Source organism: Salvelinus alpinus, chromosome 1 (assembly GCF_045679555.1).
Source record: "Salvelinus alpinus chromosome 1, SLU_Salpinus.1, whole genome shotgun sequence".
NCBI classification, from domain to species: Eukaryota; Metazoa; Chordata; class Actinopteri; order Salmoniformes; family Salmonidae; genus Salvelinus; species Salvelinus alpinus.
Genome location: NC_092086.1, coordinates 44318373 through 44341238, shown reverse-complemented (window position 1 = coordinate 44341238; position 22866 = coordinate 44318373). Strand labels below are relative to the sequence as shown.

The 22866-nt window shown below is 42.9% G+C and overlaps 2 protein-coding genes across 4 annotated transcripts in view; one reads left to right on the top strand and one right to left on the bottom strand.

Annotated features, from left to right (window-relative positions):
- The first annotated feature begins 427 nt into the window (after positions 1–427).
- On the top strand, positions 428–3553 carry LOC139577177 (cytochrome c oxidase assembly factor 3 homolog, mitochondrial-like). The gene is made up of 2 exons (XM_071404091.1): positions 428–675; positions 3065–3553. Exons 1-2 carry the CDS (start codon positions 504–506, stop codon positions 3169–3171), a joined length of 279 nt encoding a protein of 92 aa, XP_071260192.1. The 5' UTR covers positions 428–503; the 3' UTR covers positions 3172–3553.
- A 121-nt stretch (positions 3554–3674) lies between these two features.
- LOC139577165 (serine/threonine-protein kinase WNK4-like) overlaps positions 3675–22866 on the bottom strand; it is a 76815-nt gene continuing 57623 nt past the window's right edge. Inside the window, exons 8-20 of one of the 3 annotated variants that reach the window (XM_071404068.1) lie at positions 22361–22560; positions 21710–21780; positions 21086–21130; positions 20550–20676; positions 20263–20379; positions 17555–17728; positions 15736–15790; positions 9530–10425; positions 9216–9309; positions 8127–8727; positions 7148–7353; positions 6967–7061; positions 3675–6753 (exon numbers count right to left, since the gene is read on the bottom strand). In XM_071404068.1, coding sequence (XP_071260169.1) covers positions 6751–6753; positions 6967–7061; positions 7148–7353; positions 8127–8727; positions 9216–9309; positions 9530–10425; positions 15736–15790; positions 17555–17728; positions 20263–20379; positions 20550–20676; positions 21086–21130; positions 21710–21780; positions 22361–22560 — 2684 coding nt within the window. In that variant the 3' untranslated portion in view covers positions 3675–6750. The remainder of the gene's footprint in view (positions 6754–6966; positions 7062–7147; positions 7354–8126; positions 8728–9215; positions 9310–9529; positions 10426–15735; positions 15791–17554; positions 17729–20262; positions 20380–20549; positions 20677–21085; positions 21131–21709; positions 21781–22360; positions 22561–22866) is intronic. The other 2 variants (XM_071404059.1, XM_071404079.1) reach the window with 2 other exon arrangements.

Below are 22866 nucleotides of genomic sequence, written 5' to 3'. Positions count from 1 at the left end.
AAGTAAAACCTAACCTAAAGAATATACAGTCCACCAAGTCCTCACTTACAATTATTTATTTTACCTTGAAAATGATTGAGGATGAATGAAATTGACAACGTGATGACAATAATTAGCCTATAACACCCTGCAAATCATTCCCCAAAGGTTTTGAAAGTATTTGCAAAGCATTTCACTACACCCATAATATAATCTGCTAAACATGTGTATGTGATCAATTACATTTGATTTGATTTTGAAGACAACGTTTAGATAGAATAATATAATTTGAATGAATTGTGAATGGCTGGAGTAAAGTCTACTTTCCACTAATTGGTGATCTGCGCAGCGCGACTGCAATAAAAACGTGCTGGAACGCAGCCAGAATGTGTGGGCTTTGTAGGCTACTCCAACACGATAGAGGGCGGAAATGCACCAGTTGTTGGGCTGTCCAGTACAGTCACAAACCAAAGAATGTAAAAAAAAACGTACGTCACTTCTATCAGACACATAACAACACTGAAATGGCGGCTGAAGGAGTTGGAGAGATCGCTTCTAAGGAGAAACTTACAGCGGCACAGAAACAACTTCTCAGGAAAAGACAAGATCTCGACTATTGGAAGAAAAACGCGCTAAAAATACGTAGTCGCAACCGCATAACTGGACTAGCTATCGGGGCGTTTGTCATCGGCATGTGTATCCTTCCATCTAGGGTGTCATACATTTCTCAGTCGGACCTTTAACGTTACAACTGTTCTAGCTGGATGATAGCGGTTATTACTTAGTGTAAAGCATAGCACAGAGAATTTGACAAACATTTACTTGACAATACTTCCTCAATTCCTGACTTGGAAGACAACGCATGCTTCTAAACTTCCTTGGCTAGTTGCAAGTGGTTTGTTTAAGCAATAAGTCCCGAGGAGGTGTGGTATATGGCCAATAGGCACCTTAGCCGTGGTATATTGGCCATATATCACAAACCCTTATTGCTATTAAACTGGTTACCAACGTAATTAGAGCAGTAAAAATAAATGTTCTGTCATACCCGTCTGATATTCCACGGCTGTTAGCAAATCAGCATTCAGGGCTCGAACCACCCAGTTTAAAATTCAATTTAGATTATGCTCTGTTATTAAATAATAAATGTCAATTTTTGTTCTCCATGAAGTAAAGCAAAAATGTGTACACCATCTTGTCTATTTCAAATCTTCTCATTGTTGGTCCTTGCAATCTGGATTCCTTGGAAGTCACCACCCCTCCCATTGAAGTTAATATAAAGGGTAGGGACATCCTAAGGATCCAAGTTAGCACGAACAGTCATTGACAGGTGAGTGTCAGAGAGGAAGAGGTGACGCAAGATGGATTACTGGGCCCAACTCTGTCTTCTCCAGCAGGTGGTGTTTTCCTTTTTTTCTGCTCACTACCTGAGGAGTTTTTGTATGGAGGTCAATGTGTGTCGAATTTGGTTAACAAAAAATGTAGTGGCTTATTTGCTACATCTGGCTCATTGAAAATACGTTTTGTAAAGCATAGGTTGGTACAAGTGTACTGATATAAGGAGGACATGACATCCTGGCAACTCAGAGAAAAAAAGACTATATTGGAGTTGTACCTGTTGTTCACTTGCATATGCACTCTCATTGGCTAAAATGAGTATCTGGTCAATATTGCAGGGGTGCAACTTTCACAGGGGAAGGGGGGGCCACATACTGAAATTGCATTTTTGTCTCCACCAGTTTTATCACTGAAATGTGATACAGAACAAAGCAATGGTGTGCTTTAGGATCATGCGGATGCCACCGTGCGGTCAGGTAGGCTGTTTGGAATGTGTATCCCACTGGATACATTTTTTAAATAATTGTCCCCCCCACTTCTAAAACCAAAGTTGCGACCCAGATATAGGGCCTTTGGGGTGGACACCCAGCTGTCTCAATCAATGAGAGAAGATTTTAAATAGACAAGATGACAGCATACACATTGCTGGATTACTTATTGGAGCAAAACATTTTTTTAAATAAATTCTAACAAACCACCTGCAACTAGCCATTGACGTTTAGAAGACATGCGCTGTCTTCCAAGTCAGGAATTGAGGAAGTATTTCTAAAATAGATTCCAGATTCCTTATATTGTTTTTTTACATTTACAGATAGCTAGGGGCACACTCCTACACTTAGACATCATTTACAAATGAAGCATTTGTGTTTAGTGAGTCCGCTAGATCAGAGGCAGTAGAGGTGACCAGGGATGTTCTCTTGATAAGTGTGTGAATTGGAATAAGCATTCAAAATGTAACAAGTACTTTTGAGTATCACAGAAAATGTATGGAGTAAAAAGTACAACTTGTCAAAAATATAAATAGTAAAGTACAGATACCAAAAAAAAATCAACTTAAGCAGTACTTTAAAGTATTTTTACTTAAGTACTTTTCACCACTGGGTACATAACATTGAAAATTGTACACGGTCTCTAAGAGCGAAATGGTTTATGAATGTATAGTCAATTCATGACATTCGCAATCCATTACATTTCTTGCTGTAGTAATGGTGCAGTCATGACAGTAACGAATCTACGCCCACTTTTATCTCTAGGGCACTTATACAACAGTACAGCGAAGCTTAATCATTACAACAATTATTGTCTGTGTGATTATTTTTCTATGTGCACGGTGCTCCCAAAATAAAATGGCAGGTCGCACAACAAAAAATTTAGGAGCATAAAGTGCAACCATATGCAAAATGGTTGCACTTTATAGCCGTGGTCGAAAATGATCTGGTCTACGCTTTACATGATCTAAGTAACGCCTTTCAGCCAGTGGTAATGGTCTGAGACTAGGTAATATTTTTCATAGCTACTAACTAGCTAGCTGCTAATGTTAGCATGTCATGGTCACCAAATAGGTTCCTAGCTAGTTTGCGTGTGGTGTGTGTGTCTTATCATTTCTCACTGCTCTAAAATGATCCACAGCACTCAATATGGCACTGTAATGAAAACCACAACTCTCAGAAATATACTGAAATGCTCTGAGAGGAAAAAGGCAAAGGTTACTCCTGCCTGTTTTGTGGCCTTAACCATTTCTTGTCTTCAGTCAGCTACACTATCCTCTCAGTGAAGCAGGAGAGGATCATGGAGGACATGGATAATGAGGCAAAGATCAATTACATCAGAGGCCCCAGGACCGGGACCAACTCTTAGTGATGTTCCCAGCTCCCTCACATGCACAGGAACAGTGGAAGCCGAGCTCACACGGGACTGGACTGTCAATCTGCCATACGCAACTGTGGCCAAAAGATACACACTTGTTTTTGAAAGGTGGAGGCTCCTATCAATTTCTGTTATTTCAATATGCATTGTAGAGATAGATGTAACCATGCACATGCTCTAGACCTGGATACCCTGCAAACTGGTTTCTGAATATAATATAACTTGTTATATAATAAGAGGTTGTTTAAGAATATTACATGGTTTGTGTATTGTGCAACTAATTGGCCTCGTAATATAGGAGAAAGCTTACGTGTTGGGCTATTCCATGATATTCGGATGATGTTATAGAATAAAATGAAACGTAAAGCTACAATCAGATGATTCGTGTGTAATAAATGATTTACTTACTTTACGGTGTATCCGTTTTGAGTTTTCAAAGTCAATGCGTGATGATTTTGGACAACCTACGTGGAAAGAAAACTCAAAACAGTGCATGATGTTGAATAGTCATTTATTAGCAATATTTACAAATATGATTTAGGAAACAATCACGCTTGAAAGGTAAAAAAAATGGTAAAGGCACAGAATCTGCATGGCAGTATGTTTTCTAGAAACATGATTGACAACAAAATAGAGCTCATAACATCCTAAATATATATTGTATATTTGCTGTTGATGTCTTGATTTAGAAGAACACAATCTGGGTAATATATTTCATGTGTTCTACTACAATCGTTCCCCATGTGCATACTTTAAGGCAAATAGCTCAGAATTCTTCACAGCTTCAGGTCTTTGTCATTAATCAAATAATTACCAACACTAAATGCATAGGCATGCATTCTGATTTAAAATAACTATACATCTTTACCCCGCTATTATTTATAGGGATGCAATTGTTCAATAGCAATAGTGAACGACCCCTATGGAAAGTGCATTGTATCAATCCATAGATTAAAAAGATAAAATACGTTTTTAAAGCATACACTCTATGCTTAAAAAAATGAAGGCTGATAAGTGACACCCAGTATCTTTACTACTAGGCCATAGAGAGTGAGTAACAAATGAACAAAGTGTAGTATATTATAAGACCTGGAGTGTTTGTATACTGAACAAAAATATAAACGCAACATGCAACAATTTCAAAGATTTTACTGAGTTACAGTTCATATAAGGAAATCAGTCAAATGAAATGAATTCATTCGGCCCTAATCTTTGGATTTCATTTCACAGGGAATACAGATATGCATCTGTTGGTCCCAGATACCTTAACAAAAAATGGGTCTCGCAATGGGCCTCATGATCTCGTCACGGTATTTCTGTGCATTCAAATTGCCATCGATAAAATGCAATTGTGTTCGTTGTCCGTAGCTTATACCTGCCCATACCATAACCCCACCGTCACCATGGGACACTCTGTTCACAACGTTGTAATCAGCAAACCACTCACCCCACGACGCCATACATGTGGTATGTGGTTGTGAGGCTGGTTGGATGTACTGCCACATTCTCTAAAACGAAGTTGGAGTCGGTTTATGGCAGAGAAATTAACGTTAAATGCTCTGGCAACAGGTCTGGTGGACATTCCTGCAGTCAGCATGCCAATTGCACATGCCTTCAAAACTTGAGACATCTGTAGCATTGTGTTGTGTGACAAAACTGCACATTTTAGAGTGACCTTTTATTGTTCCCAGCACAAGGTGCACCTGTGTAATGATCATGCTGTTTAATCAGCTTCTTGATATGCCACACCTGTCAGGAGGATTGAATATCTTGGCAAAGGAGAAATGCTCACTCACCGGGATGTAAACAAATGTCATTTTAGAGAACTAAGCTTTTTGTGCATATGGAACATTTCTGGGATCTTTTACTTCAGTTCATGAAACATGGGACAAACACTTTACATGTTGCGTTTATATTTTTGTTCAGTGTACGTTCAATAAAGTGACATTTAGTTTTTCATGCAGCATGTGTGATTTGTGTTGCTTCATTAACATTTGTTTACACCAAAGACAGCTCTGATGTTTTGCTGATACTTGCAGGCAGCTTGGATTGACTCTTATTTAGGTGTACTTGATTTAGTTCGCCAGGCACACCAAGTAAGCGGAGCTGCAAAATGGAAAACTGCTTACCTGACTTGCCGGTCAATACATTAGATAGATGCATATTTGTTCATCCCATTCCTTACGCAATATTATAAACCCTACAAATACACTGTTTTGAAGGCAATGATTACATCTCATCCTGCTAAAGCCATCTTATCTCCTGATTCATAACATCTGGACAGTAAAACACTGTCTAGCTAGTGCTGGATTCAATGCATATCGTCGAAGTATTGCGGATGACCCGCGTAGAAATGTTACGTTTTTTTCAGATTGAGCAGACATGCAGCGTTTACCGTGAATACAGTCTCCGTGACCGCAGGAACATTGCCTTTAGTTGTCAATCGCAACATTAAGCAGATCTTCAGCACTTCGGATTGAATAGGGTCATATTGTATTTAGGGGAGTTCCTGCTTGCAGCAGTTGGATGACGAGGTGCAGGAGAGAGCAGGGCTTCTGGGACGTGTGTTTTCCAGGGCTAGCACGGGCAGCATCCGCATAAGAGCACACGCAGGAACACACACCTTTAGCCTTCCTATCCTCACTTTCCATTTGACCTGACGCTACACACAGCTATAAAAGCTTAGCATCCTTAAGATCGGGAGGGGGACTTCCTTGGCTTGGTGTCACAATACTAACTCATGGTATTGCACATGAACCAGATGGCAGATAGGGTGCTTTGGTGCTCTGACAATGAGATCCTTATCTATCATCGTTAGGAGGAGTATTTAGTGAGGCCCATTGTGTGGATGACCATGCCCTTTTCTCATTTGGGATAAAGTCCGTCCTCCAACCTCTCCTTCGTCCTCTCTCCTCCATGACTCAGAAACTGTTAAGTGGTCGAGGCGAACAGAAGTGTATTCTTCCTCCTTGTTAGCCATCTTTCATGGATGATAGTCATGTGTGTCCTACCTGAGTCCTTCACGGAATAATTTTGAAATCTGCCACACCCCTTTGAATCAGCTTTTGTTTTTTTGATGGAGAAAAGCATGCACATGTTTACAAACAATATGCTACGTATAGTTGTATCTATAAAATGTCTTGAACAACTAACTTCATTTGTTTTTATCACTCTACACATTTATTTTGGGATCCAGCCCTGTAAACGTCATTTGCCTGAGTGGAGAAGAAGTCTAATTTCTTACAAGCGCATTTTCGTCCTCGTTCACTCTCCTTGCTACCTCTCCTCAATTACCTTTTTCATAAGGAGGCGAGAGAGGACAGAGGAGAGAGGACAGAGGATGCAGGAGTTGAGCAAATCCAATTGAGAAAAGGCCCATGTCTTCTGGCCATCCGGTTTCCCCATCCCAAGGCTCAGGCTGGGAGCTATCTGTTCAGCACTGGGCTTGGCAACTTATTGGTCATCATTGGGCTCCCTCTCTTCCTGGTTGGTGGTTGGGAGGGGAGGCGGCTGGCCACAGTATCACCTGCCCCAACCCCCTGTCCTCCGGATCACATAGGGAGACGAGTCTCACTAGTAGGAGAGAGGTTAGAGGTCAGAGGGCGTAGTGTATTCAAGTAACCAAGCAGGTTAACAAAGAAAAACCAAGGTGACTACGTTAACATATTATTTTCATCACTGCACAGGTTTTAAGAAGGATTACACCTGTCAAAATGTTCTACGTTATTGTTCAGACTGACAAGGTCAGGGTTCAGGGATCATGGGTCAGACAGGGTGCTTGCTCACCATCCGGTTGTAGTCGGGGGCAAAGGTCACCCCTTTACTGGACCTCTCCTGAGAGCCACTGCTGCTGCCACTGACTGAGTTTTTACGCATGATCCCTGTGTTTGTAAGACATGGAGGGAATAGCTAAGTCATAACGAACTCCCAACCAGACAGCAACATAACTACTACAATACCAACTGACCTGCAGGGGGCAGTATATCCAGTCTCTGCAGGCTGTTCCTACGCGAGCCCTGATAGTTGCCGCTCTTGGAGAGGCGCCTCTGGCGGTTGTTGAGCATGGCGGCGGGGGACATGATGCCAAGGGGAGGCACCTTTCCCATCCGCTCATACAGTGCCTCAATCTCCCTCTTCTGAGTGAGCTGGAGGGCCTGCACCTCTGACAGGTGCCTGAGAGAGAGAGAGAGAGAGAGAGAACAGAGAGGGGGAAGGGAGGAAGGACAGAGAGAGGGAGGGGAGAAGAAGAAGAAAGAGAGGGCACAGAACATGAATATAGGACAAGGAGGAGAGAATACAAGAGAGAGTGAATGGGACAGAGAAAGAGTTGAGAAACGAGAAGATGGTCAAGGTCAGGGGTAAGAAGAGTTTTATTAAGTTAGCTTGAATTGGTGTTTTCACAGTCAGGTCGTGAGTTTGGAAGAGCATTTTGGTTTAATGACCATTTGGTGTTGAAAAACCAAGTTCTAAGAATGTTCAAAACCTTATGTCATGCTCTAATGATGACAGTGGAGGCTGGTGGAAGGAGCTATAGGAGGACAGGCTCATTGTAATAACTGGAATGGATTGAATGGAACGGTATCAAACATATGGAAACCACGTTTGACTCCGTTCCATTGATTCCATTTCAACCATTACAATGAGCCCATCCTCCTATAGCTCCTCCCACCAGCCTCCACTGAATGACAATGCTTATGACCTTATTACACATGTTGATGTCAACAGTTCTTTGAAGTCTTTTTAATTCAACTAGAGTGATAAAGACACACTTCTACTTCCTATCAACAGTGTGGCCATAACTCGTTTGTTTTGTTTTGGAGGACTGGGGAGGAACCGGTGACCTTGATTGGTGGAACAACGTTTTCTACTTTGACTGTGTGTTTGTTCACAACCTCAGAGACTTAACTTCAAAAACAGAAATGGTGCGCCTCCTCTCCTCCACTCACCTGTCCCTGAGTTCCTGTAGCTCCTCGCACATATTCTCGTCCTCGCTCTCTGTCTCGTCACTGCTGACATACGAGGCGCTGCGTGTGTAGCTCATCCAGGGCTGGTTCAGATTGCTCCCGCTAAACTGGGGGCTCCCCGCTGTACCCTCCCACAGGCTCAGGCTCAGCCTCCGGCCCCCCCTTCTTCTCAGCTCCTCCTCCTCATCCTCCTCTCCCTCCTTTTGCTCCTTGTCGGGCTCTTTGTCGGGCTCTTTGTCGGGCTCCTCCTCACTCTCCTGCTGGTCCTCCTGCTCTGTCTGCTTAGGGCCTCCAGACAAGGAGTGGGCGATGTCTATGTTACACAGGGGCCCGCCGGGGGATCGCTGGGGAGGGGACACGGTTACAGTGCTAATGCTGCTTTCTGATTCGCCCCCCTGCTCCTCGGTGCTGGTATCAGATTCACTGTCCCGGGAGGAAGGGGTGGTGCTAACGGTGACTGTGGGCGGGGTTTGGTGTTGTGGGTGGGTTTGGGGAGGATCCTGGGCAGGGCTAGCGGAGGCTGCAGGGATCTCTCTGCTGGGTGTGACCTGGAAACGGCCGACGGTAACTGTAGGCTTTTTCTCTGTTGGAGGGAGAGAGAAAGAGAGAAGAAGAGAGTGGGGGAGAGTGAGAGTTATGTCACGTTACGTAATTGACACCCATTATAATGGTGTCTAGAAAGTCATTGACATTAAGCCAACCTACCCATCTACACAACAAAGTATTTCTCATCAAAGTTCATACTACAGGTTCGGCACATGGGGGGCAGACTTAACTGTACAATGATTTAAGTCATGTTGCTTGAGAGAGTACCTTGGGGTCATACAAGTACACAGTAAAAAGTTAATTGATAAATTAATGATCCACAGTATCGTATATTAAGTTGCCATGGACACAGCAGGTGTAAAAATACAATGTGTTTTTTCCTGACATATCGGCTACCTTGGAAACAGACAGTGCTTAAAAATGTACATGAATTAAAAATGAATTGACGTGATTGACTATTATTAGCTCATCATGCCAAGTGCATACACAATGAAAAGGTGTATGGCATGGAGAGAGAGAGCTTACCCTCAGAGATAGGTGACAGTCTGTTTTTGGCAGCGTTTGCTCCCGACTCTGACACCACCAGGGGTGAAGAGGTTCTTAGCTTGGGTGAAGACACCTGCAGGGTAAAATAACAACATTTTTTCAGCTTTACCAGCTCAGTACTGTAATAATACACTATGCCAAAACATGTTACAGGTGTGTCTAATCTATACAACACTGTAGAGGAACAGGTTTGAGGTTTTAAAGGTAAGGCAACACAGGTTGAAGCAAATTCATATCCTACAGTATACACTTCTTCTTGATGTATATGAGCACATATTTATTAAGTGACTCACGGTGCTCTGTGGGCTGTCTGGAGAAGAGGAGGAGGGGGAGCTGGTGATAGAGGTGGAGGCTGAGCTGTCTGTTTGCTCCTGGAACCCCACCCTGGGCCCCAGCTGGCAATACATCTGGGGACTCGCCCTGGATCCTGGAGGAGAGAGGCTGGAGCCAGCTTGCCTGAAAGCAGTCCCATCCACTAGTCCGCCAGGCTGGGGTGACCCTGGGGCTACGTTGGCTTTCAACAGGCTCTGTTGGTGCAGAGCCTGGGTGTCTGCATACTGCTGGCACATGTCCAGATACTGGCCCGCTGTTATCTTGCCCTGGGGTTGGTAGGGGTCCTCCCCTGGCATCAGCTGGGCAGGGCCAAACATGGAGGGGTGGTAGGATCCAGACTGGGCTGGGTTCAGACCGCTGGGCATGGAGGTGGGGGGCATGAAGGACTGGGCCACGCTCATGGCCAGGGACAACACGTTGGCCAGGGAAAAGAGGGGCTGGTTGTGGCTGTTTGGGGGCCACATGCCTGGGTTCTGCTGCTGTTGAGCTGGAGGGGTAGGCTGGGGGGTACTGCCCACTACCTCACCGCTCAGAGGTAACGTTTCACCCCTCTGCTGCTGCCCTGGGGTGGCCGGCTTGGCCGGGGAGGAGGAAGGGGATGGGGAAGAGGAGGAGAGGTTGGAGTTGCTTAGGACCCGGTGGAGGGTCTCGGGGGTGAAGGTGGCGCTGGTGGGCTTTGAGGAGTTATGGGTGACAGGGTAAGGGAAGGGGAAGTGGGTGTTGGGGACATAGGGGGGCTTGGGGTACTGCTGGGGCAGGGGAGGCAGCTGATTGAGGGGCATCATGGGGGGCACGGCCTCGGGGTGGGAATACTGGGGGTAATGGGAAGCAGGCGGGTGGAAGGTCTGGGAAGAATCTGCAAGACGCATAAGGAATATTGGGGTTAGACTCATAAGTAGGGGAACAATCTGACTTATGACTGGTTGAATGGGTTCCATCCACAAACAGAATAAAGACCTGTTCTAAAGAGTTCATGTTAAATAGACAGCATTCCCTTCTGCCTAGCACTACATCTAAAGTAACCAATCAGTTATTTACAACATAAATCAAACTGGACCACCTGAGGAAAGACCTACATTCACTCAGATACAGATACAGTGACACAGTATTGGTTACATTCGCTTTTCCTCTCACAAATGTAGATACTTCCTTCCTTTTTCAATCTTACCAATGGACAGAGATATCATTCTGCAGCACAACTTCAGCTCAGTTAACTTCTTTCAGCTAGGGGGCAGAATGTTTATGTTTGGAAAAATAACGTTCCCAAGGTAAACAGACTATTTCTCAGGTCCAGATGCTAGAATATGCATATAATTGACAGATTAGGATAGAAAACACTCTAAAGCTTCCAAAACTGTCAAAATATTGTCTGTGAGTATAACTGAACTGATTTTGCAGGCGAAAACCTAAGGAAATCCAACCCGGAAGTGTTTTTTATTTGGAAAAATCCCTGTTCCGTTGCCTGCCCCTCCTCTATTTTAAAGGGGTATCAACCAGATTCCTTTTCCAATGGCTTCCTCAGGCTGTGACCAGGCGTTAGACATAGTTTCAAGCTTTTATTTTGAAAAATGAGCGAGATCTTTCAAAACGCGTCAGGTGTCCTTTGATTAGTTCCTGCATGCGAGAGATGTTGCTCGACATTTTCTTTCTCTGTAGTATTAAATAGGTTACCGTCCGGTTGAAATATTATCGATTATGTATGTTAAAAACAACCTGAGGATTGATTATAAAAAACGTTTGACATGTTTCTACGAACATTACGGATACTTTTTGGAATTTACGTCTGCCTTTCAGGACCGGAACGAGCCTGTGGTTTTCTGAACATAACGCGCAAACCAAATGGCGGTTTTTGGTTATGAAACTAATCTTTATCGAACAAAAATAACATTTATTGTGTAACTGGGAGTCTCGTGAGTGCAAACATCCGAAGATTATCAAAGGTAAGCGATTCATTTTATTTTATTGCTTTTCTGACTTTCGTGACCAAGCTAATTTGGGGATAGCTGTTCTTACTGTTTTGTCTAGTGATTGATAAACTCACAAACGCTTGGATTGCTTTCGCTGTAAAGCATATTTTCAAAATCTGACACAATATGTGGATTAACAACACGCTAAGCTGTGTTTTGGTATATTTCACTTGTGATTTCATGATTATAAATATTTGTAGTATTATTTTTGAATTTGGCGCTCTGCAATTCAGTGGTTGTTTACAAAAATGATCCCGCTAAAGGGATCCATGCGGCAAGAAGTTAAGCACAGGTTCCCATGAAATCAAGGCATGTCAGTCAAAAGGAAATTTGACTCGCCCAGAGTGTCAAAAGTAATTACAGACCACAAAAATAAACAAAAGCTAAAACGTGTCAATGATGGATGGATTATGTAACTCACTTAACTCCTCTTTCACATTGCAGCTGCACATAAACCTCACACCTGTTAAAAGAGACTGAATGGCAACTCTCAGTAGATTTGAGACAGAGTGGGAAAATCCCCACTGGATCGGTCAGTAAACATTCTGAGAGAGCAACTGGAGAGGGGGGGGGGGGAGAGAGAGAATAAGAGAGGGCATTCAGGCCTGAACCGTCCCCCCTCTGGGTGGTTGAGGTAAATACCCAGGGGACCCTGCTGTGGGGCGAACTCAGACTCTGAGTTGCCTGAGAGGAGGAAGTGACGCACAGCGCTGGCTGATAGCATTCTGCTCTACAGTAAACCTGAACACTAGAGGTGAGTGGGTGTGTCTGAGTGGGGATACCAGTTCTTCAAATAACCTTATGCCCATATATGCCCGTATAGAGTATCACATGTTTTGTCTCCAATTGCCAGACGGCCTATTGTTTCTAATGGAAATCGTCTTTCCTTCTTATTCTGCCTATCTCAATGCCCGATTGGTAAACAAATATATACTTTGGCAATATCAAAGTATATCAACACCGCTACTCAGACTACTACTGTAATAAGCATTCAAAGTCTAAGACTCAAAGTCTGATGTCCGAGGGGGAAGAAAACTGTGTTTGTTGTTTGGTACGTGTGGTACGTACTGACGTGGTCTGGAAGGACTGAGAGCGGAGGGGGCGAACAGAAGGGACTGCCTTTGGGTCGATGTAGAAGTCTCCAACAGGCGCCACAGGAGACGAGCCTCGGAGCTGAGCAACACTGCCCTCAGCAAAGTCTGGCCCAAAGAGACAAATAAACCCTTAAACATGCGCAGATACACCAAAGTGACATTGATCATACCATATCGATGTGTTTGTGGGGACTGATGACAAATCTGTATGTGATGGACGTCACTGTGCTGCTTCGGTTACCAATTCATCTCAGTTGATTGATTGATTTTATTAGCCGGTTAAAAAAGTACATATACACACAGTACATACATTTACAAACGTGACAGGGATAGAGCAATAAAGTCAGATAATTATTTCCATTATGGTCCCTAAAGTACAATGTGCAAAAACATTATAGTTACAGACATACAGTGCCTATAGAAAGTATACATCCCCTTGGATTTCTTTACATTCTATTGTGTTACAAAGTGGGATTAAAATTGATTTTATTGTAATTTGTTGTTAACGATCTACACAAAATACTCTGTAATGTCAAAGTGGAAGAAAAATTCTAACATTTGTCAAAGATTAATGAAATAAGAAACACTCATATACCTTGATTAGTATTGTTACGGCTTTCTTCCTGGGATGAAGGAGAGGACCAAAACGCAGCGCGGTTAGTGTTCAACATGATTTAATAAAGATAATAACGTGAACACTACAAGCAACAAAACAATAAATGTGAAAACCGAAAACAGTCCTATCTGGTGAAGAACACAAAGACAGAAAACAACCACCCACAAACCCCATGTCACGCCCTGGCCTTAGTATTCTTTGTTTTCTTTATTATTTTAGTTAGGTCAGGGTGTGACATGGGGTATGTTTGTGTTTTTGTCTTGTCTTGGGTGGTTGTAGTGTCTAGGGGGATTTGTTAGAGTGTATGGGTTTGTGTTGAGTGAATGTTTCTAGAGAAGTCTATGGTTGAGTGATGTGTCTAGGTATGTCTATGGTTGCCTGAGTGGTTCTCAATCAGAGACAGATGTTTTTCATTTGTCTCTGATTGGGAGCCATATTTTAGGCAGCCATGGGCATCATGTATTTGTGGGTAATTGTCTATGTTGAATGTTGCATGTGTGCACTAGTTTTTTCATAGCTTCACGTTCGTCTGTTTGTTGTTTTGTTTCATTTTTCTTCTTATAATTAAAGAAGATGTATTTTGCACACGCTGCGCCTTGGTCATCTCTCTCTCCTATAGACGATCGTGACACCCCAACACAAAACAAGCCACCTAAATATGGTTCCCAATCAGACAATGACAAACACCTGCCTCTGATTGAGAACCATATCAGGCATACATAGAAATGGACAAACTAGACACACAACATAGAATGCCCACCCAGCTCACGTCCTGACCAACACTAAAACAAGTAAAACACACAAGAACTATGGTCAGAACGTGACAATTATTCACTCCCCTGAGTTTTGCTACATGTTAGAAACTTCTTTGGCAATGATTACAGCTGTGAATCTTCATGGGTAAGTCTCATAAAAGCGTTGCACAGATGTATTGTGAAATATTTGCCAATTATTATTTTCAAAATTCTTCAAGCTCTGTCAAGGGTGTTGGGGATCATGGCTAGACAGCAATGTTCAAGTTTTGCCATAGATTTTCAAGCAGATTTAAGTCAAAACTGTAACTTGGCCACTCAGGAACATTCACTGTCTTCTTTGTAAGCAACTCCAGTGTAGATTTTTTGTGTGTTGTAGGTTATTGTCCTGTAAAGCAGGTTTTCCTGTGCTTTTCATCCTGAAGAACTCCCCAGTCTTTGCCGATGTCAAGCATACCCATACCATGATGCAGCCACCACCATACTTGAAAATAAGGAGGCAGTTACTCAGTGATGTGTTGTGTTGGATATGCCCCAAACATAAGGCTTTGCATTTAGGCCAAAAATTGTAGCCCTTTGCTGTGTTTTTTTGTTGCAGTATTACTTTAGTGCCTCGTTGCATACATCTGCATGTTTTGGAATATTTGTATTCTGTATATTTGTATTCTTCTTTTCACTCTGTCATTCAACGTTGTTGATCCATCTTCAGTTTTCTCCCAACACAGCCATTGAACTGTAGGTGTAGCTGTAAAATCATCAACGTCTGATTTGTTATTGTTACCCATCTACCAATCACTGCCCTTCTTTATGAGGCGTTCGAAAAGCTCCCTGGTCTTTGTAGTTGAATCTGAGGTTGAAATTCAATACCAGACTGAGGGACCTTATGTAACGGATGTGAAATGGCTAGCTAGTTAGCGGGTACGCGCTACTAGCATTTCAATCAGTTACGTCACTTGCTCTGAAACGTATTTGTAGTGTTGCCCCTTGCTCTGCAAGAGCCGTGGCCTTTGTGGAGCGATGGGTAACGATGCTTCGTGGGCGACCGTTGTTGATGTGTACAGAGGGTCCCTGGTTCGCGCCCGTGTCGGGGCGAGGGGACGGTTTAAAGTTATACTGTTACATTGATGCTGTTGACCCGGATCACTGGTTGCTGCGGAAAAGGAGGAGGTTGAAAGAGGGGTGAGTGTAACGGATGTGAAATGGCTAGCTAGTTAGCGGGTACGCGCTACTAGCATTTCAATCAGTTACGTCACTTGCTCTGAAACGTATTTGTAGTGTTGCCCCTTGCTCTGCAAGGGCCGCGGCTTTTGTGGAGCGATGGGTAACGACGCTGCGTGGGCGTCAGTTGTCGATGTGTGCAGAGGGTCCCTGGTTCGCGCCCGTGTTGGGGCGAGGGGACGGTTTAAAGTTATACTGTTACACTTACAGATGTTGTATGTATGGGGGACAGAGGAAGGGGTAGTCTAAACTAAGGGGGTATATACTTATGCAACGACTACATTTTAGTTATTAAACTTTTACTAATTTGTAAAAATTAGTAGAATTTTCTTTTCGCTTTGACATTAGAGTATTTTGTGTAGATCAATGACAAAAACATACAATTAAATCTATTTCAATCCCACCTTGTAACGCAACAAAATGTGAAAGAAGTTCAAGGGGGTGCAGAACTTTCTATAGGCACTATAGAAACATACATCTATACATATATTGCACACGCACACAGGGAATCTTCCTTACCGGGCAAAGATGAAGAGGAATGTGTCCGTTCCAGTCCATGTGCGTGTAAGTTTGGCTGAAATACAATCACAAAGCAAGTCAACCAATCAACCATTAAAATCACTCCATGTCATATGCTGTCTTGCTGCAGACGATTGCCATGCACTTGCTTTTGTTGTTAAGTTGTTCTAAAGATCAGGGGCAAATAACCCAGGGCCTTAAAGTTGTTGTTCATTGTAAGTGGGACCAACAAGTGCACAACTTACAAAACAACAACAGACAAAACCAACCATCTGTCTCAGGGGTGCATATCTCTGGTCTTTGAGTTCTCCAGTCGTGCTGATTAGATTTTTCACCAGGCAGTTGATTGATGTTACTGATTAGCTGGAGAGTGCAAATACCTCCTTTCCCAGGTAGAAATCAATCCCATTGTTAAATTGGGACTGTGGCCAACACAGGACTGTGGCCCTCAAGGACTGGAGGTGTGCACCACTTATATACACTGAACAAAAATATAAATGCAACACGTAAAGTGTTGGTCCCATGTTTCATGAGCTGAAATAAAAGATCCCAGAAATGTTCCATATGCACAAAAAGCTTATTTCTCTAAAATGTTGTGCACAAATTTATAAATTTCCCTGTTAGTGAGCATTTCTCCTTTGCCAAGATAATCCATCCACCTGACAGGTGTGGCGTATCAAGAAGCTGATTAAACAACATGATCATTACACAGGTGCACCTTGTGCTGGGGACATTAAACGGCCACTCTAAAATGTGCAGTTTGGTCACACAGAGGGAGCGTGCAGTTGGCATGCTGACTGCAGGAATGTCCAACAGAGCTGTTGCCAGAGAATTTCATGTTCATTTCTCTACCATAAGCCTCCTCCAACGTTGTTTTAGAGAATTTGGCTGTACATCCAACCGGCCTCACAACCACAGACCACAAGTAACCACGCCAGCCCAGGACCACCACATCCGGCTTCTTCACCTGCGGGATCATCTGAGGAGGGGGAGGGGTGGGTGCTGAGGACTATTTCTGTCTGTAACAAAGCCCTTTTGTTGGGAAAAAGTCATTCTGATTGGCTGGGACTGGCTCCCAAGTGGGTGGCCCTATGCCCTCCCAGGCACACCCCTGCCCAGTCATGTGAAATCAATAGATTAAGTCCCAATGAATTTATTTCTAGTGACTGATTTCCTTATATGAACCCAAACTTAGTAAAATCTTAGAAATTGTTGCATTCATGTTGCATTTATAGTTTTGTTCAGTATAGATGGTTGGTTTTGTAACTATTGGTTTTGTAACTAAAAAATAAGACTTTTAACGCTTAAGTTTTCATGAACCCTACATAGATGCTTCACAAATGATTGATAAGCAGGTTCTACTGGTGGTAATAGTACAGGTTTTTAACACACTGTATTGTGTTGTGTTTGGTCTGTGTACAGCTGTATGCACGTGTGGACCATGCCAACAATGGGCAGCAGTGGTTAACCGCTGCTGTATTAACAGTATTTCTACTTGCACATCATCATATGCACATCTATCACTCCAGTGTTAATTTGCTAAATTGTAATTACTTTGCTACTATGGACTATTTATTGCCTTACCTCCTCACGCCATTTGCACACACTGTATATAGACTTTTTCTATTGTGTTATTGACTGTACGTTTGTTTATTCCATGTGTACTCTGTGTTGTTGTTTGTGTCGCACTGCTTTACTTTATCTTGGCCAGGTCGCAGTTGTAAATGAGAACCTACTTGGTTAAATAAAGGTGAAATAAAAAATAAAAAAAATAAAAAACCTGGCACTGACCAATTATGTATATTTCTATGGCACTGACCTGCGAGGCGGAAAGGGTGCCCACTTCGCTGAGGTAGGGGTAGAGCTGGTGGGCAGCGTCCCCCAGACTCAGGGGCTCGCCCCTCCTCATCAGGGCCTCTGCACGCTTGATGATGTCACGCATGCGGTAGATGAAGCCCTCCTGCTCAGAGGGAAGGATGAACTCATTGTGGACCTGAGGGAGTTAAATCAATCAGTCAATCAATCAGTAAATGAATCATTCAATCAATAAAACAGATATGAGTGAAGGAACAGTTAGATTTGACAGATTTGACGATTGAGACAAACACGGACACAGATGGACTAAGTTAGGGAAGAAAGAGAGGAATATTTTGAACGTGAGTAAACAATCATCTTCGCTTGTTGTTGACAGGATTTCATAACAGACACCCACTTAGCTAGCCCTGAAACATGGCTGTAGACTCCTAGCCGCTATAGGAGTCTATAGCCATGTGTCAGGGCTACCACTTAGGCAGATGGCTATTGGAGCAGTGAGTCGATAGCTTTCAACTAGTTTTGAAACTAGTTTCGCAGGTCTTGAAATTCCAAGTGCATTGTACAGGTAACTGCCAAAATAAAGTGGAACATCAACATAAAGTGTCTTAATAGGGTGTTGGGCCACCATTCTGCCATAAGAAATTTCATAATTTGGTGTTTTGTTGATGGTAGTGGAAAACACTCGGGCACCGCGCCTGTCACGTTCCTGACCTGTTTTCTCTTGTTTTGTATGTGTTTAGTTGGTCAGGGCGTGAGTTGGGATGGGCAGTCTGTGTTGTTTGTTCTATGTGGGAGTGTGATTGTTAATTAGCCTTATATGGTTCTCAATCAGGGACAGGTGTTATTCATTTCCTCTGATTGAGAACCATATAAGGCTAATTAACAATCACACTCCCACATAGAACAAACAACACAGACTGCCCATCCCAACTCACGCCCTGACCAACTAAACACATACAAAACAAGAGAAAACAGGTCAGGAACGTGACAGCGCCAGAATCTCCCATAAGTGTTCAATTGGGTTGAGATGTAAGGGAGTGCGTAACTGGCGGCAGGAAAGTCAGGCGCAGGAGAGCAGAACTGAGTAATCAACAGAGCAGTTTTATTCATAAAACCACCGGAAACCAGAAAAACAAACAAATGGGTACAAAACCCGTTGCGTACCAGAGAAAACGTGCACATGCACTTACAATAAACAATCCCACACAAAGACATGGGGGGAACAGAGGGTTAAATATACAACAAATAATTGAGGGAATTGAAACCAGGTGTGAGGAAAAACAAGACAAAACACATGGAAAATGGATCGATGATGGCTAGAAGACCGGCGACGCCGAGCGCCGCCCGAACAAGGAGAGGACTCGACCGCGGCGGAAGTCGTGACATGAGATCTGGTGAATGAGACAGCCATGGCATATGGTTTACAGTGTTTTCATGCTCATCAAACCATTCAGTGACCACTCGTGCCCTGTGGATGGGGGCATTGTCATCCTATGAGGCATAGCCATGCTAGTCAAAATAATGGCCTGCCCAGCATTTTTGGTATGTTAATTGCTTAATTAACTCAAGACCCACACCTGTGTGGAAGCACCTACTTTTAGTATACTTTGTATCCCTCATTTGAAGTGTTTCCATTATTTTGGCAGTTAATTTTGCTTATGGAACCAAAAAAAGGTATAATACAAGTAATTTATCTCATTTCAAGACATTTTTCAAGATATGTTATACTATTTCATATTAAGGTAAAATATCTTGGAAAATATCTTGAAATAAGATAAATTACTTGTTTTAAGCCTTTTATAGGTTAAAATAAGCAATCTGCCAATAATTTCTCTTGGTATTGTCACGGTTGTCATAAGAACGGGACCAAGGCGCAGCGGATATTGAGTTCCACATATTTATTCCAAAGTGAAACATAAGCCAAAAACAATAAATCAAATAAACATGGAAACTGTTGGCTCAACAGTTTGTGCACATGCACAAACACAAAATAATATCCCACAAACACAGGTGGGAAAAAATAGCTACTTAAATATGATCCCCAATTAGAGACAACAATTACCAGCTGCCTCTAATTGGGAATCATACAAAACACCAACATAGAAAATATAAACTAGAACACAACATAGAAATTATAAACTAGAATACCGCCTAGTCACGCCCTGACCTACTACACCATAGAGAAACAAGGGCTCTCTATGGTCAGGGCGTGACAGGTATGAATTATCACTCAATATAAGATATTTTGGCTTGTTTAGATTTCACTTTTTGCAGTGCACCAATGCAAAATTGTTCTCTGCGGTCATTTTCTGCTTGTTTTAATCCCATCAACTCCATGATGTGAGCAACTGCTATGAAGTTTTAAGAACTAGGGAAATGTTCCCCCATGACTGAGGCATATTCAATCAAAAACGTTAACCATGCTTTCCCAGGCCAAACAACATTCTTTCCAAAACTGTGAGAGATCTTGCTGGAATCCATGGTCAGTTTCACTTTCTTACACAGTAAACACTATTTCATTGATTGGATAATTAGATGTTATATTCTCAAGGAGCAAGCACAGTGTTCTTCTGTGTTCTCTGGGAAGTTACAGTTCTGCTTGAAAAAAGCCTGATGTTTTGTAACACTGGATGAGTTTACAGTAGCTCAGTGGATAAGAATTAGTTGAGTTGAAGATATGCGCATGCACGCACAAACACACAGTGCACTCACCATGACAGCAGCAATATCCTCCGGGTTGTCTCCGTCCAGGTCAAACTTAAAGGTCACCATCTTACTGTTGTGAGTCTGGAGCTGACACTCCACCACACGGTCCACTTTGTCAGACAACTGGAAGGACAGGAGAAAAACAAGTGTTTATCCACTCAGAACACGTAGCCACTTGACAAGACCAAGGATGACTTGGATTGCAATCCTCTTTGTATGTGATTAATTCATTACAACTGCTAACTGACAGATAGACAGAGAGACAGAGAAACAGACAGACAGACATTCCATACCCCAGTGATTCGTAAGCGTGAGCGGGCTCTCCTCCTGAAGAGCTTTGTACCGGTACGTTTGTTGGCACTCTTTTCTGATAGGCCCTCATTGCCATCACTCAAGCCTGACGTCACATCAGAGGCATAGCTGTTGGGATAATCAGGAAGTGGGTTATAACAACTGACCAGGAGATGTAACACTGTGTCCTTTTATTATTGATAATACTAACTATTACTATAAGAACACCTACACTACTACCACCACTACAAAAATGTTAACTACTAGCACTTGCAGTACCAATACAACTACTACTACTGAAAGTACAACAACAACAACTACTACTACTAATGTCTACTTCTAGTCTTATTTATACTACACAACTAATAATGAACTGGTTATTAATGAGGCTGTAGTGTATGACCAAACAAACCACTGAGAGTCTTCTAACTCCTATTAAAAGGTTATTTCCATCCCACCCAGCTCCCAGAAGGAAAAGCCTATTAAGACCATTGACCTTCTCCCCCGAGACCATTATGGATTACAGTCAGAAAGGCACCTGAAGGGAAGGAAGTGCTCTGATGCCTCTTGCTCCATTCTCGTTCTAATTGCACACAGAAAATGGGGTGATTGGGGGACGAGGGCAGGGGGAGGATGGGGGAGAGAGAGTGTGTGTGTGTGTGTGTGTGTGTGTTAGGTGAGTCACAGAAGAAAGGGAAGCACACTCCAATGGAGCGCTTTAAACAGACATTCACGTGGCATCATTCATCAAAGTGTTGTTCGCCACGTCAGACTCACTGGCTATTTCCCATGGGGATAGAGAACATGCTCTATAAAAGATCGCCTTCAAGTTCACACACACCTGTCCTGTTTTAATGGATACTACTAGAATTGTGTGTTAACTAAAGGTCACCATTTATTTATTTAATTTAACCTTTATTTAACTAGTTAAAAGCAGCAAAGTGCTTGTATAGTGGTTGTATACTTCTATAGTACATTTGAAATGTTTGTTCCTTTGTTGGGCCTTTGTTGTCTTGAATGCAACACTGCCATACACACATCACATTATACTTAGATACTGGCAATAAGGTGTGTGGTGCAGGCCTTTGCCTTCTTTATACCCTTTATACCCTTTCTTTATACCCTCATCATGGCAGAGGGGTTCTACATGTGTTTGGGTTACCTGTCGACAGGAGAAGAGAAACCACTGGCGTTTCCTGACTGGGGCATGATAGTGTTGGATACAGCGATACTCTGGGGGAGGGACAGAGGGTCAGAATTGTCTGTTGAGGTAGGGTGCTAAAATTACACACTCATGGCTATTCTGGGTATTAATGGCTTATCCACTCATCACTCTAATCATAAACACATATCCCCGCTATATAACTAGTAGGGCCCAGAAACTTTCCTGGTAAGGTGTTGTGTAAGAGTCCTAACTGGATATAACACATTTTATAAACTGGCTGGTTCGAGCCGTGAAATGCTGATTGGCTGACAGCCATGGTATATCAGACCGTATACCATGTGTATGACAAAACATTTATTTTTACTGCTTTAATTACATTGGTAACCAGTTTATAATAGCAATAAGGCACCTCAGTGGTTTGTGATACATAGCCAATATACTACGGCTAAGGGCGATGTCCAGGCACGCCGCGTTGCGTTGTGCGTAAGAACAGCCCTTAGCCGTGGTATATTGGCCATATACCACACCCCCTCGGGCCTTATTGCTTAAATATAACAGTTATAAGAAGTCATGATAATTAATATTTGGACTGTTGAGCTCTACATACATAGAAATATAAACTTCAAGACCTTCATACATGCTACCTACCGAGGGAAAGCAGAGATTCGGGATTGGTGGAGCATCAGGGGGAGGAGCCTTGATGGCCAGGGCCTCGATGCGAGGGATCTCCAGGGGCAACGGAACAGGAGTGATGGAGGAAGGGGCGGAGTTAACAGGAGGCTGGAGAGGGGAATCCCCGGGATCCTGGAAGCCAGAGGAGCTCAGGTAGCCGTCCATCTCGCAGTCGGCTGCCATGGAGACATCATGGTTAAAGGAAGGGAAGTGACAGACAGGCGTTAACATGTTATCAATCTCTTCTTTATGTCATGTACCCCTGACTGTGTTCAACATATACTGTAAAGGATATGTCTTGTCTGGAAATAATAATAATATTATTAATTAATAATAATATACTCAATGTTTCTTGTTATTTGATAATGAAAGAAAAATCCTAACATGTCCTGAGGGAGGGGTCCTTTTTGGGCTCCACTAACAGGCACCGTGAGGGACAGCTACATGGATTAGCAGGGCTCGAGAGTAACCACAACAAATGG

Bases quoted from the DNA above. Each gene is read 5' to 3' on its own strand.
- LOC139577177 (XM_071404091.1), top strand. From the start codon at position 504: ATGGCGGCTGAAGGAGTTGGAGAGATCGCTTCTAAGGAGAAACTTACA. The intron at 676-3,064 runs GTATCCTTCCAT...TCTTGTCTTCAG, and splicing joins GGCGTTTGTCATCGGCATGT to TCAGCTACACTATCCTCTCA.